This window comes from Lissotriton helveticus, chromosome 12, assembly GCF_964261635.1.
Source record: "Lissotriton helveticus chromosome 12, aLisHel1.1, whole genome shotgun sequence".
In the NCBI taxonomy this organism is placed as follows: domain Eukaryota; kingdom Metazoa; phylum Chordata; class Amphibia; order Caudata; family Salamandridae; genus Lissotriton; species Lissotriton helveticus.
In genome coordinates this window covers 63821294-63833454 of record NC_136073.1, presented here as the reverse complement: position 1 = coordinate 63833454, position 12161 = coordinate 63821294, and the positions used below count along the sequence as shown (strand labels likewise).

The 12161-nt window shown below is 46.9% G+C and overlaps 1 protein-coding gene across 2 annotated transcripts in view; it reads left to right on the top strand.

Annotated features, from left to right (window-relative positions):
* The window catches only part of LOC144799022 (alpha-2,8-sialyltransferase 8F-like), a 654797-nt gene extending 649785 nt beyond the window's left edge, over positions 1 to 5012 (top strand). For both annotated transcript variants that reach the window (XM_078670177.1, XM_078670180.1), the window contains 2 exons: positions 3346 to 3435; positions 4029 to 5012. In XM_078670177.1, coding sequence (XP_078526303.1) covers positions 3346 to 3435; positions 4029 to 4491 — 553 coding nt within the window. In that variant the 3' untranslated portion in view covers positions 4492 to 5012. The remainder of the gene's footprint in view (positions 1 to 3345; positions 3436 to 4028) is intronic.
* The last annotated feature ends 7149 nt before the right edge of the window (positions 5013 to 12161 follow it).

Here is a 12161-nt window from a genome sequence, read left to right as displayed (position 1 = left end):
TTATATAATGCTTTAACCCCTTCGACGCTCATGACAAGCTCAGCTCGTCATGGAGTTTCCATTGACTTCAATGGAAATTACATTCAAAGCCATAAAACACCTTAGCATCCAAGTGGTTAAGCACACAGGTGCATTCCCAGAGCTCGTCAACCCAAGGAATTTAAACAATGCGGAAGGACAGCACATTGCCTGCCAGGGTCACAATTACCTTGTACAGCAGTGTTCCTCAGTGGGCCACAAGACAATTTTTGGTGTTTCGTGAAAGTTCAAGCAATAAACAGAAATCCTTTTAAAACTGTATTTATCTTGTAACATGATGTGCTTCAAAGACATAGTCAGGCTGTAACGTCTGGCAAATTGATGCTTTTTCATGGGGATAGGAGTTTACAAACTCCTCTCATTTTGAAATCAGAGAAAGAAAAGTTAATTGAATGATGTGACTATCCTGCTTGGGTACAGGTGTAGGATTTTGTGTAACACACAGAACGATGTAACTACCCAGAAGATCCAGGCCATCTACTCCTCCTTCGCTATTGATAGAAGTGAGGTCGAGACTTCCGCCACCGCACGTTTTGACTCTTCAGTTCCCTGTCTGCTTGATGAGTTCCCTCTTTTAGACTCCATCTCATTAGACAGAATGATCCTCAAAGTCACCTCGGGATCTCCCAATGACCCAGCACCTCCGCAGGCCCTTACCAAGGCCATTCATACAATTTGACCGGTCATCTTGGATGTTCTTAACTCCTCCATCACCTCTAGCTCTGTTCCAGCTTCGTGGAAATGTGCGATGGTGAAAGCCCTTTTGAAAAAGCCTACTCTAGATCAAAACAACTTGGCCAACTTTCGCCCAATTTCCCTACTTCCCTGGATGAGTAAGCTGCTTGAGAGGCACATTAATACCATCTTAGTAGACCATTTAGAATCTAACAAGCTGCTATGTGCCTCTCAGACGGGATTCCGCCCTCAACACGGAACCGAAACAGCTCTGCTGGCAGTGACAGAAGCAACAAGATCGGTGCTGGTCCAGGGAGGGAAAGCAGCCATTATACTATTAGACCTCAGCGCCGCGTTCGACACGGTTAACCATGCCACTCTATTACATCGTCTGAAGGGTATGGGCGTGTCGGGCGCGGCTCTGGCATGGCTGACCTCCTTCCTGGATGAACGCTTTTTTCAGGTGTTTGAGGGTGAGGTAGTCTCCCCCAAGCAACCACTCAGTAGTGGGGTCCCCCAGGGCTCTGGCCTAAGCCCCACACTTTTTAATGTCTGCATGAAACCTCTAGCAGAGATAGTCCATCCCTTCGGTGTGCGTATTGTCACCTACGTGGACGACACCCAACTGGTGGTCTCTTTAGACCACACTGAGGGGTCGTCCAACACACTGAGCCCATGTCTAGAGGCAGTAGCCAAGTGGATGCACTCCTCCTGTCTCAGACTAAATGGGGAGAAGACGGAGATTATGCTATTGGGCAATTCTGCCCCGACCACTCTGGTTTCCATCTGGCCCACATCCCTAGGCTCTCCTCCCCCCCTAAGCCTCAGATAAAGAGCCTTGGAGTCTGGCTCGATAAAGCGCTCGACTTTTCTGTCCAGTCCACCAAAACGGCATCCACGTGTGTCGGGCTAATGAGAATGCTCCGTAAGGTGCTCCCTCTGCTTCCATTCCAGGCGAGGAGAATCATGGTTCTGGCCCTGATACTCTCCCGCCTGGACTATGGAAATGCCCTATACCTGGGAGCCCCGGTAGCAGTGACCAACAGACTCCAGGTTACGCAAAACTGCGCTGCCCGATTACTATTTAACATTCCCCGCTGGCAGTCAGCCAGGAAGGCCCTAAGAGAACTACACTGGCTCCCAGTGGCGGCAAGAGTTCAATTCAAGGCTATGTGCATAAAGCCTTTCATCGAACAGGTCCTGCCATCCTGTTCCCTCTAGTCGTGCCCTACACTCCTTCCAGAGCGCTACGCTCCAGTGCTTTGCACTTAGCCACCACAACCAAAATCAATAAAGCCCGATGGGGCGGCCGTTCATTTTCGCATACTGCTGCGAAAATTTGGAATTCTCTCCCTCTGGATCTTAGAGAGAACAACAACCGGATGGCTTTTAGGAAAGCTCTAAAAACCCACTTGTTTGGAAAAGCGTGTTAACCTACCCTGTACTCGCCTCAGTAATCAGTTAAAGCGCTGCGAGGCCTCTGGGTAGACTACGCGCTATATAAATATAATTTTTCATTTCATTTCACCTGCAAGTGAACTGTAGACATTCAGCAGTTAGGATAGCAAAAATAAAGCCCATTTATTTATTTTTTCAGAGTTTTACATAGCGCAAACTAGGCCTGAGACATCGGGTATCAGAGCGCTTTACATAAGCACAAGATGTATTACAGATGAACACATTCATTTTCGTTAGGCATGGAGAGATTAAGTGATTTTCCCAGAATCACAGGATTTTGAGCGTCCTTGCTGAGACTGGAACCTGGTTCCCCAGGTCAGAGGTCGACCCTCTAGCCGTAAGGTACATCCTCTTCCCTTTTATTTGTACTTCTGAAGTGAGATGGAAATAAAGATTTTATTAGGATCAAAACAATTCAAGACACTTTACTTGATGGTGCACAAATGATAATTTTTCACTGAAACCCAATTTCCACTCATCATTTGTGTGCAATATAGTTTAATCAGTAAAACTGTATGTCCGTGCAGATTTAGAGACAATTTTAAAGGAAAATGTGCAGAGGATAAATGTCAGTGCTCTATCACACAATGCCTCAGGTCCACTAAACCTAGGCAGGTCACAAAAGCTTGTCGTTCTAAAAAATTGGTTATATCTCTAAAATGTTTGGATACCACTGTCATAGAGTGAGCAGCTTCATTTGCGCCGATCTGGGTAGAACAGTGCTGTTAAGATGTCGCTTTTTCATTACCGGAAAACAAGTCCTTCTTAAGATGGCTGCCGTTTGAGAGCTCTGGGAAGGAAGCAGCTGGCCAGCAGAAAGAAGGGCATCATGGGAAATGGAGTTTAAGTTTGCTTTTCTGCACACTTTACAGTTTAAAATTAATATTAAGCTGCTATAGATGGCAAAAAAGAAAGAACTCCTTTTTTACGCCCTCTTTTCAAACCCTCTTGAAGAACCTTCACTTTTACTAAGTGTTGGGTACCATGTTTGCTTCTCCCCTTGCAATCTTATTCGTGAAAGATGCACTTGGAGGGCAGAGCATGCCCGCAACATAAGGACGACTATTATGACATATATCATGGGTCTTAAAATCAGCCACATAAAGCCGCCACCCTGAAGGTATAGCTGTGCCCGGGTCTCTCAGCTCTTGTCTTTTCTCCACCTCCTTACAGATTCAACGTGCCACCTCTCCTCAACTATACAAATGACGCAGGGAGGAAGGTCCATCTCGTCACTGTTAACCCGAGCATTCTGATTAAAAGGTACCATCAAGACCCTCAGATTTACTTCTACAACTGTGAGATTTTTGGCTCTTTTCAGAGTTTTTCATTGTACTTAAGTTTGCCACGGGGGTAAAATACTTCAGGAAAGCCAGAAACCAGTGTTGGTGGGTGAGTCGCCATAGAGAAAGAGCTATTTCAACAGTGCATGGTTTCCCATACTAGTTCAGTGTTGTGACGATGTAAAAAAAAAAAAGTTTTTATTTTTATAATGCTCCTTACCACATTTCACACCTTTGTCTGTAGAGTTCTCCCCACTACATGGCCATACCAGTGCAGAATGTGGGCTACATCAGTTCATAACATAGTATACTTGGAAGGGCACTTTTGAGGCAGATTTGTCCTGCCACCCCATCCATTTTTCGTGTTTTACTACGCACCCCACCACCCTCCACTATACTCTCACTTTGATCTTTCATTAAAATAAATCCCCTCTATGTGGCCCCCGGCCATTTTAGATGCTGTTAAAGGCCACAATCTTTCTTGTCTGCCCTAGTATTTGTACTTACAACACGAAAGCTTGATCATAAGTCTCACTTAGGCATTTGTACTTTTTTTTCTATTCTGTCTTTCAGATTTCAAAATTTAAATCACAGAAGGAAAGCCTTTGTGGACATGATACAGCCCTATGGAGATGCCCTCATCATGATGCCAGTGTTCTCCTTCACGGGGAACACCGAGGTGTCCTTCAAGGTCCAGTACACGCTTGAGGACTTTGGCCTGGCCTCCAAGATGGTGTCCTTCCATCCTGTGTACCTACAGAAGCTGGCAGAGTACTGGAAGGGCAAGGGGCTGAAGGCACGGAGGTTGTCATCGGGACTCATGCTGGTCAGTGCAGCCCTCGAGCTCTGCGACACCCTTACCCTATATGGCTTCTGGCCATTCAGCACCGACTGGAAGGGCAGGAAGCTCAGTTACCATTACTATGACCAAGTCAAGTTCGAAAGGATTGTGCACGCCATGCCTATGGAATTCTTACTCTACTCTCAGATGCACATTGATGGGGCTCTACGGCTACACGTGGGGCCATGTTTCTGACATGGGACATTGGTTCGGATTAATCCCATGTTTTATTTCCATTAACAGGAGTTATTCTGGAGAATAACTGGATTTCGTATTACGCAATATGCGTGAAATGTTTGCCATTTTGCATAATGTAAAATCATGTGTCTTTTTTTTTTGTAAGCAGAAATCTGGTTCAAGATGTCTCGTCAAGATACAATTTCTGCTCAAAGCAGTCTCCCACAGTAGCTTGAGTACGTTTTCTATGCACTATTGGTCCTAACCTAGAAAAGTCATGTGCGATACTTGGGATGCACCTTTGTGTAAATGAGCAGAACGTTCCTAACATTTTGAAGGGGAAGAATGTAAATTACATGCAGGTCTACTTCATGCAATGCTGTGTCTGACTTTGCACTCCACAGAAGCCAATGAGCCTAAGATATCTTGTAAGCAAATGCCTTTAGTAGTTTATGAGGATGTTCCAGAAAAATCCCCTTGCCTGTGTTTCTTTATTGATAATTTAATAGTAATAAACGTATACAGGTTAAAATAACACATTATTTAACATTGTACGCATTTTGTTGTATCTTTTTCGTACATATCCAATAAAAGCTTTTTGATAAAGACCAGCAAGTAGAACTGACATGGTGGTTAGATGAGCTGTGGCAATCCTGGTATTGGGATGTGCACACCCGTTTTTATTGGCTGAAATCACAAAAGGTCGACTCACTGATCACAGTTCTGAGCCACACAAGAGTACCCTCCTTCTTTCAATCAAGAATTGAATTATACCCTCCTTGCTTTAATCAAGAAATTAATGAAACCCTCCTCGTTTCAATCAAGGATTGAACTTTACCCTCTTGCCTTGAATCAAGGATTGAGTTATACCTTCTTTGCTTCAATCATGGATTGAATTGTGCTGCCTTTGTTTCAATCAAGGATTGAATTATACTGTTCGGCCTTCAATCAAGATTGAATTCTACCCTACTTGCTTTAATCGTGTATTGGTCTCCAGTGCTCTGGAGAAGAGACTATCAAGAAACTAGTAAGGATATCTATAGGACTGCTCTTCGCAACTATAAAAATCTGATTAAATCCACTCAATCCAACTATTACCAGGAAAAAATCACCTCTGCCTCTAGCTCCTCTAGGGAAATTTTTAAAATATTCAAGTCCTTAGTCACCCCACCTATTCCCATTGCTGATCTCAGTCTCGCACAAACTCGCTGTAGGGAACTAGCTAATTTCTTTACTTCAAAAATAACAGACATTTATTCCACTTTCCATGATACACCATGGATATCAGTATCACCCCCTAGTCTGGAGATAAACCTTCTTGAGACATTTCCCCCTCTCGACTGCCCTGTGGTTCAATCACTTCTGCGCAACCTGAAATCAGGTTCACCAGTTGATGTAGCACCCCCCACCATGCTCAATCTGGTCTCCGATGCTGTGGCCCCGGTGATTAAGGAGGTAATTAACACCTCACTCGCAGCTGGGGTAGTCCCCCTCCACTGGAAACATGCAAGAGTAAAAGCATTATTGAAAAAGCCCAACCTCAATCCGGACGAGTGGGCTAACAACCGCCCTATCTCTCTGCTGCCCACAATTAGTAAACTGACGGAAAAGTATGTCAATTCTCTGCTTTCCACCCATCTAGAAACCCATAATTTACTGCATTCCACCCAGACCGGTTTCAGATGCAAACAAGGAACCGAAACGGCTCTGGTGGGAGTCATTGAGGAAGCGAGAAGGATTGTAGATGAGGGAAGCTGTGCAGCCATATTATTATTAGACCTCAGCGCGGCCTTTGACACCGTTAATCACCCTATTCTGATTCAAAGGATGGGTGAGGTGGGTGTCACTTGGACCGCGCTGAAATGGCTGCAATCCTTCCTCTCTGACCGCACATTCTCTGTGTTTGAGGATGACATCTCTTCTCCTCCTGCACATCTTCGCTGTGGCGTTCCCCAGGGTTCATCCCTCAGCCCTACATTATTTAATATCTATATGAGGCCTTTGGCTGAGGTGGTGTTACCCTGGGGAGTGCAACTAGTGACGTATGCTGACGACACGCAGCTCATTATCACCCTTTCTGATCAGATGTCATCATATGATAAACTTTCCTCTTGCCTTAGCAAGGTTCGTGAGTGGATGGATGCCTCCTTCCTGAAACTCAACGGAACAAAGACGGAGATCATGATGCTGGGGCATGATGCTACAACCACGGTAGACGGATGGTGGCCTACCACCCTGGGTCACCCCCCTTCTCCCAAAGAGAAAATTAAAAGTTTAGGGGTTTGGTTAGATCCAGCTCTCAACTTTTTGGCACAAGCGCAGAAGGTTGCAGCGACCTGTTTTGCCTTGATGAGATCTTTTAGAAAAATCATTGAATTGCTTCCGTTCGAGGCAAGGAGGATATTAGTCCAGGCCTTGATTCTAACACGCCTGGACTATGCTAATGCAGTATACTTGGGAGCACCACTAGGGACACTCAGGGTCCTTCAGACGGTACAGAATTGTGCTGCCCGGATGCTCCTAAAGATACCACGTAGAACCTCCGCCAGACCAGCACTCCGACAACTCCACTGGTTACCAATACAACAAAGGATCGAATTTAAGGCTATGACTATGGTTCACAAAGCCTTGACCAATACGGGTCCTGGTCTAATTCAACCGCTGTTCTGCCCATATCAAACCAACAGGACCCTGAGATCTAGTAGTAAGAACTTTCTGGCAGTCCCAAGAATAAGGAGAACCCGTATGGGCGGCAGACGTCTTTCTGTCCAAGCAGCTAAACTTTGGAACAACCTGCCGGACCCTATTCGGATGGAAGAGAACCACCTTAGGTTTAGAAAAATGTTAAAAACCTTCCTATTTCTTTAATCTCTCGGGTGATGAAATGCTTCACTGCAGCGCTGGGATGCCTCCGGGTAACCACGCGCTATAGAAATGAGTATTCATTAATTGATTTATAGCCTCTTTGTTTTTTGTTTTTTTACATTTCTTTTTATTAAACAGTTCGACCAAAACACATCAAGTGGTTACAAACAGATGTCTCCATCTTTCCTCAATGACATTCTATACATTCAAAATGATACACAGATATTGTATTTGGCGGATCAAGGGGACTCATGCGCTTCAGCATCCCCCCGACAGTCTGGTGGGGTACAGATATCCCCCCGTAACGGTTTCAAGCTTCCCATACCATGTTCCATTTCCCCGGGCATATGTAGACAGACTTCTCCCTAAACACACACCAGTCCAGATCCTCCATCCACCTCTCAATCCGAGGCGATTGGCTAGCCCCCACAGTTGGGCAATATTACTCTTCGCCACCATAAATGCCAATGTTGCCCATTGCGTTGTGTAAGTGTTTAGGTCCGTTGGTTCCCAGACATTTAGAATGCATCTACGAGCCTCCGGCTGCAGGTCAATCCCTAGGACTAACCGCAGCGTGCGATGAATCGCTCTCCAATATGATTGTATGTGTTGGCAGTGCCACAATATATGGATAAATGTCCCCAGGTCCCCACAGCCCCTTCTGCACTCTCCACTTTCTGAGTGACCCATTCAAACTAGATGGCGTCTGGAAGTGTGGTTTCCCTAGGGATGTGGGTAAGCAGCGCATGTCGAGCTTGGAGGTAACGGAAGTACTCACTATCATTCAAATTGTATTGTAGCTTCTCGTGAGAAGCGAATGTGTGGACAGTTCCCTCCCCCCCAGACGTCCTTTATTCGTGAGATCCCGATGAGGTCCCATTTGTCAAACCCTTTAGATTTCCAATGGCTCCCCAATGTTTCCGATTTCTAAAGAGGGGTGGCTAGTGTAAATTTGCCTTCCCAGTTCAGGTGTCTGTTGGCCGCATGCCATACCTGGACGGCATGTTCCGTGGGTCCAGTGAGCGGAAATCTATGGGATCCAGCATGTAACGCTCCGGTGTACTCTGCCCCTGGGAGCTGCCACCAAATCATGGCAAATCCAGGATCATTTGGCTGCCCGTAGATCCCGTGATTGACAGCCGCCAGTTGGGACGCCCTGTAATATTTCCTTAAGTCGGGCAACCCTATTCCTCCGTCATACCAATTGAGAGTTAGCTTTGAGAATGCTATACAGGGTTTACCATCCAAAGAAGCTGTCTCTGGAGACTCGATTTCCCTGAAATAAGATGCGGGGACCAGATCCATCGTGTTTTGGAGTGCGTACAAGAACCTCGGCAGAGCAATCATTTTAAAAAGCACTGCCCTGCCCAGCATGGACGGCGGAAGGGCGTTCCAGTGTGCCACGTCATTTCTGAGTCTCAATAAGGGAGGGCCCAGATTACTAGTGTAACGGAGTTTCAAATCTAACGTTATGTAAATGCCGAGGTATATAAAACCGTCAGGAGCAATTTGGATCGGGCAATTGCTTGGAATGGCCGGCGGGTCACCCCTAAGGACATACAGCACCGATTTGGACCAGTTTATGGCAAAACCAGAGTATCTGCCGAAAATTGCCAACACATCTAGAAAGCATATCAGTGACCCTCTCGGGTTGGTGAGATAGAGCAGAATATCGTCTGCGTACAGGGAGATCTTATCTTCCCACTCCAATGACCACCGCATTCCGCGTATAGACCGGTCTTGTCTGACCCATGCCGCCAGCGGCTCCAGGGCCAGTGCAATAAGAAGCGGGGACAGGGGACAACACTGTCTCGAACCCCTACTCAGACGGAAATCAGGTGCTTGCGATTGTTCATCACCACTCGGGACATCGGGTCAGTGTACAGGAGGCGTATCCAGCCCATTAATTCTGGACCGAAACCCAGCTTGTCCAACACTGCAAACAGACAGGGCCACTCGACCATGTCAAATGCCATGGTGGTGTCTAACGACACCAGGGCTGACGGCTCCATAATTGTAGGGGTCCTACCCAGTACCCCATGCAAATGGCGGAGATTAAGGGCTGATTGATCCGGGTGGATCAGGGTGGTGATGACTTTTGACAAGCACATCACCAGTAATTTCGCAAGGACTTTAGGCTCCACGTTCAGTAACGATATGGGCCTGTAGGACGCGCAGCTTGTTCTGGACTTGCATTCCTTATATATGACCACTATATTGGCCACTCGTTGGTCAAACGGGAGCTGCCCCTTCTCTCTGTTTTCCACGAACATGGAGCGGAGGTATGGGGCGAGCCTGTTGGACCTCAACTTATAAAGTTCGATTGGAATGCCATTGGGCCCGAGGGTTTCCCCGAATGCACACCTCTGATTGCCTGCACCATTTCATCGTCTGTCAGCGGGGATTCCAGATAATCTCTGTTTTCACCAGGTAACGTGGGTAACTTAATATCTCTAATCATCTCCCTGTTTTCTAATTCGGTGAAGTTACCAGCTGTCCTATACACTACCCGATAGTGCTCCGCAAACGCATCTGCAATAGCCTGCGGGTCCGTAATGGCACTGGAGTCTTCTTTCTGTATCTCGGGCACTAGCCTTGATGCCCATTCCCTTCTATCCAGCCAAGCAATCAGCTTTTCCGCGTTATCTCCGTGCTCATATATTCTACTCTGAACCTCTGTACTCTGCGCCTTGGCTCTATCCCTGGCAATACTGCTGAACACGTCTTGCCGTAGCTTAAAACAGTGAAGGCCCTCAGGGGTCACCGTCCGAGCCACCTCCTCTTCCGATTTTAACACGTCCTCTTCCGCTTTTACCAGTTCGGCTCTTCTTCCCAGCAATTAAGGAGATAGTCTCTCCCCTGGTGACAGTTTTGTAAGTCTCCCACAGGGTCTGTGCTGATTTCACCGTGGCCTGATTCTCCTGAAAGTACCTGTCAGTGGCCGTGGCAATACTTTTCTTTGTAGAGTGGTTTCTCAAGTACCATGGGTTGATAGGGGCTACTCTACCAGCATCTACACGGTCAAATTCCATTTTAAGCCACACAGGGGAATGGTTTACCATGCCCCTCTTTATTTTGTCTAACAGTCCGTTTACATTCCAACTCAGTACGCTAATCCCCATCTATCGCTCGTCATTAGTTCGGTACAGAAATTGCACCTGCATTGCATTGTTACCTGATGATGTCGAAACAATGAAAACTGTAAACAATTCAAAAACTTAATGAAAAAACAGTCTCATAAACAATGCGACCTCAAAAACGATAATCGCAGCCAACCCCACTCCCCTCCCCCCTCCCTGCACCCCTCCTCATGGCGTTCGCCCATCCCCAACTGGCAGAGTGCCCGTCGCTCCACACACTAAATCTACTATATGACTAAAGGTAATAAAGAGGAGGAAGGCCGGCATTCCGTCCCCCCCCAACCCATACCGCAGCAGGCAAAATTGCCTCCTTGAAGCTAACATTCTCCAATAAAGTCATGGTGCTCCCTGGGGATTAAATTGCAAAAAACACAGTTGATGGACAGAATGTAGAACAATGTCATACATTCACCCCAGTACAAGCATCTGGGCCTAAATTCATCGTTTTTTTGCACTCCACACCACCCTGGGTTAGACACTGGCTATATGCAAATCAGCTCTGACCCTGTGCCTCATGGGAACAGTCCAGTCCGAACTACCAAGCCATGTCTTTCCCAGACCGGAATCAAGCATCCAAGGACCGGTTTCTGGCTATCAGCCTTCATCAGCCTGGATAGCTTGACTCCAGTGGTGTGGAGTGCCTGGGACTCACGTCTGAGCATCCCCAGCCCACTCGGGGTGAAATTGCAAAAAACACAGTTGATGGACAGAATGTAGAACAATGTCATACATTCACCCCAGTACAAGGATCTGGGCCTAAATCCATCGTTTTTTTGCACTCCACACCACCCTGGGTTAGACACTGGCTATATGCAAATCAGCTCTGACCCTGTGCCTCATGGGAACAGTCCAATCCGAACTACCAAGCCATGTCTTTCCCAGACCGGAATCAAGCATCCAAGGACCGGTTTCTGGCTATCAGCCTTCATCAGCCTGGATAGCTTGACTCCACTGGTGTGGAGAGCCTGGGAATCACGTCTGAGCATCCCCAGCCCACTCGGGGTGAAATTGCAAAAAACACAGTTGATGGACAGAATGTAGAACAATGTCATACATTCACCCCAGTACAAGGATCTGGGCCTAAATCCATCGTTTTTTTGCACTCCACACCACCCTGGGTTAGACACTGGCTATATGCAAATCAGCTCTGACCCTGTGCCTCATGGGAACAGTCCAGTCCGAACTACCAAGCCATGTCTTTCCCAGACCGGAATCAAGCATCCAAGGACCGGTTTCTGGCTATCAGCCTTCATTCAGCCAGGATAGCTTGACTCCAGTGGTGTGGAGAGCCTGGGACTCACGTCTGAGCATACCCAGCCCACTCGGGGTGAAAATTGCAAAAAACACAGTTGATGGACAGAATGTAGAACAATGTCATACATTCACCCCAGTACAAGGATCTGGGCCTAAATCCATCGTTTGTTTGCACTCCACACCACCCTGGGTTAGGCACTGGCTATATGCAAATCAGCTCTGACCCTGTGCCTCATGGGAACAGTCCAGTCCGAACTACCAAGCCATGTCTTTCCCAGACCGGAATCAAGCATCCAAGGACCGGTTTCTGGCTATCAGCCTTCATCAGCCTGGATAGCTTGACTCCAGTGGTGTGGAGAGCCTGGGACTCACGTCTGAGCATCCCCAGCCCACTCGGGGTGAAATTGCAAAAAAAACAGTTGATGGACA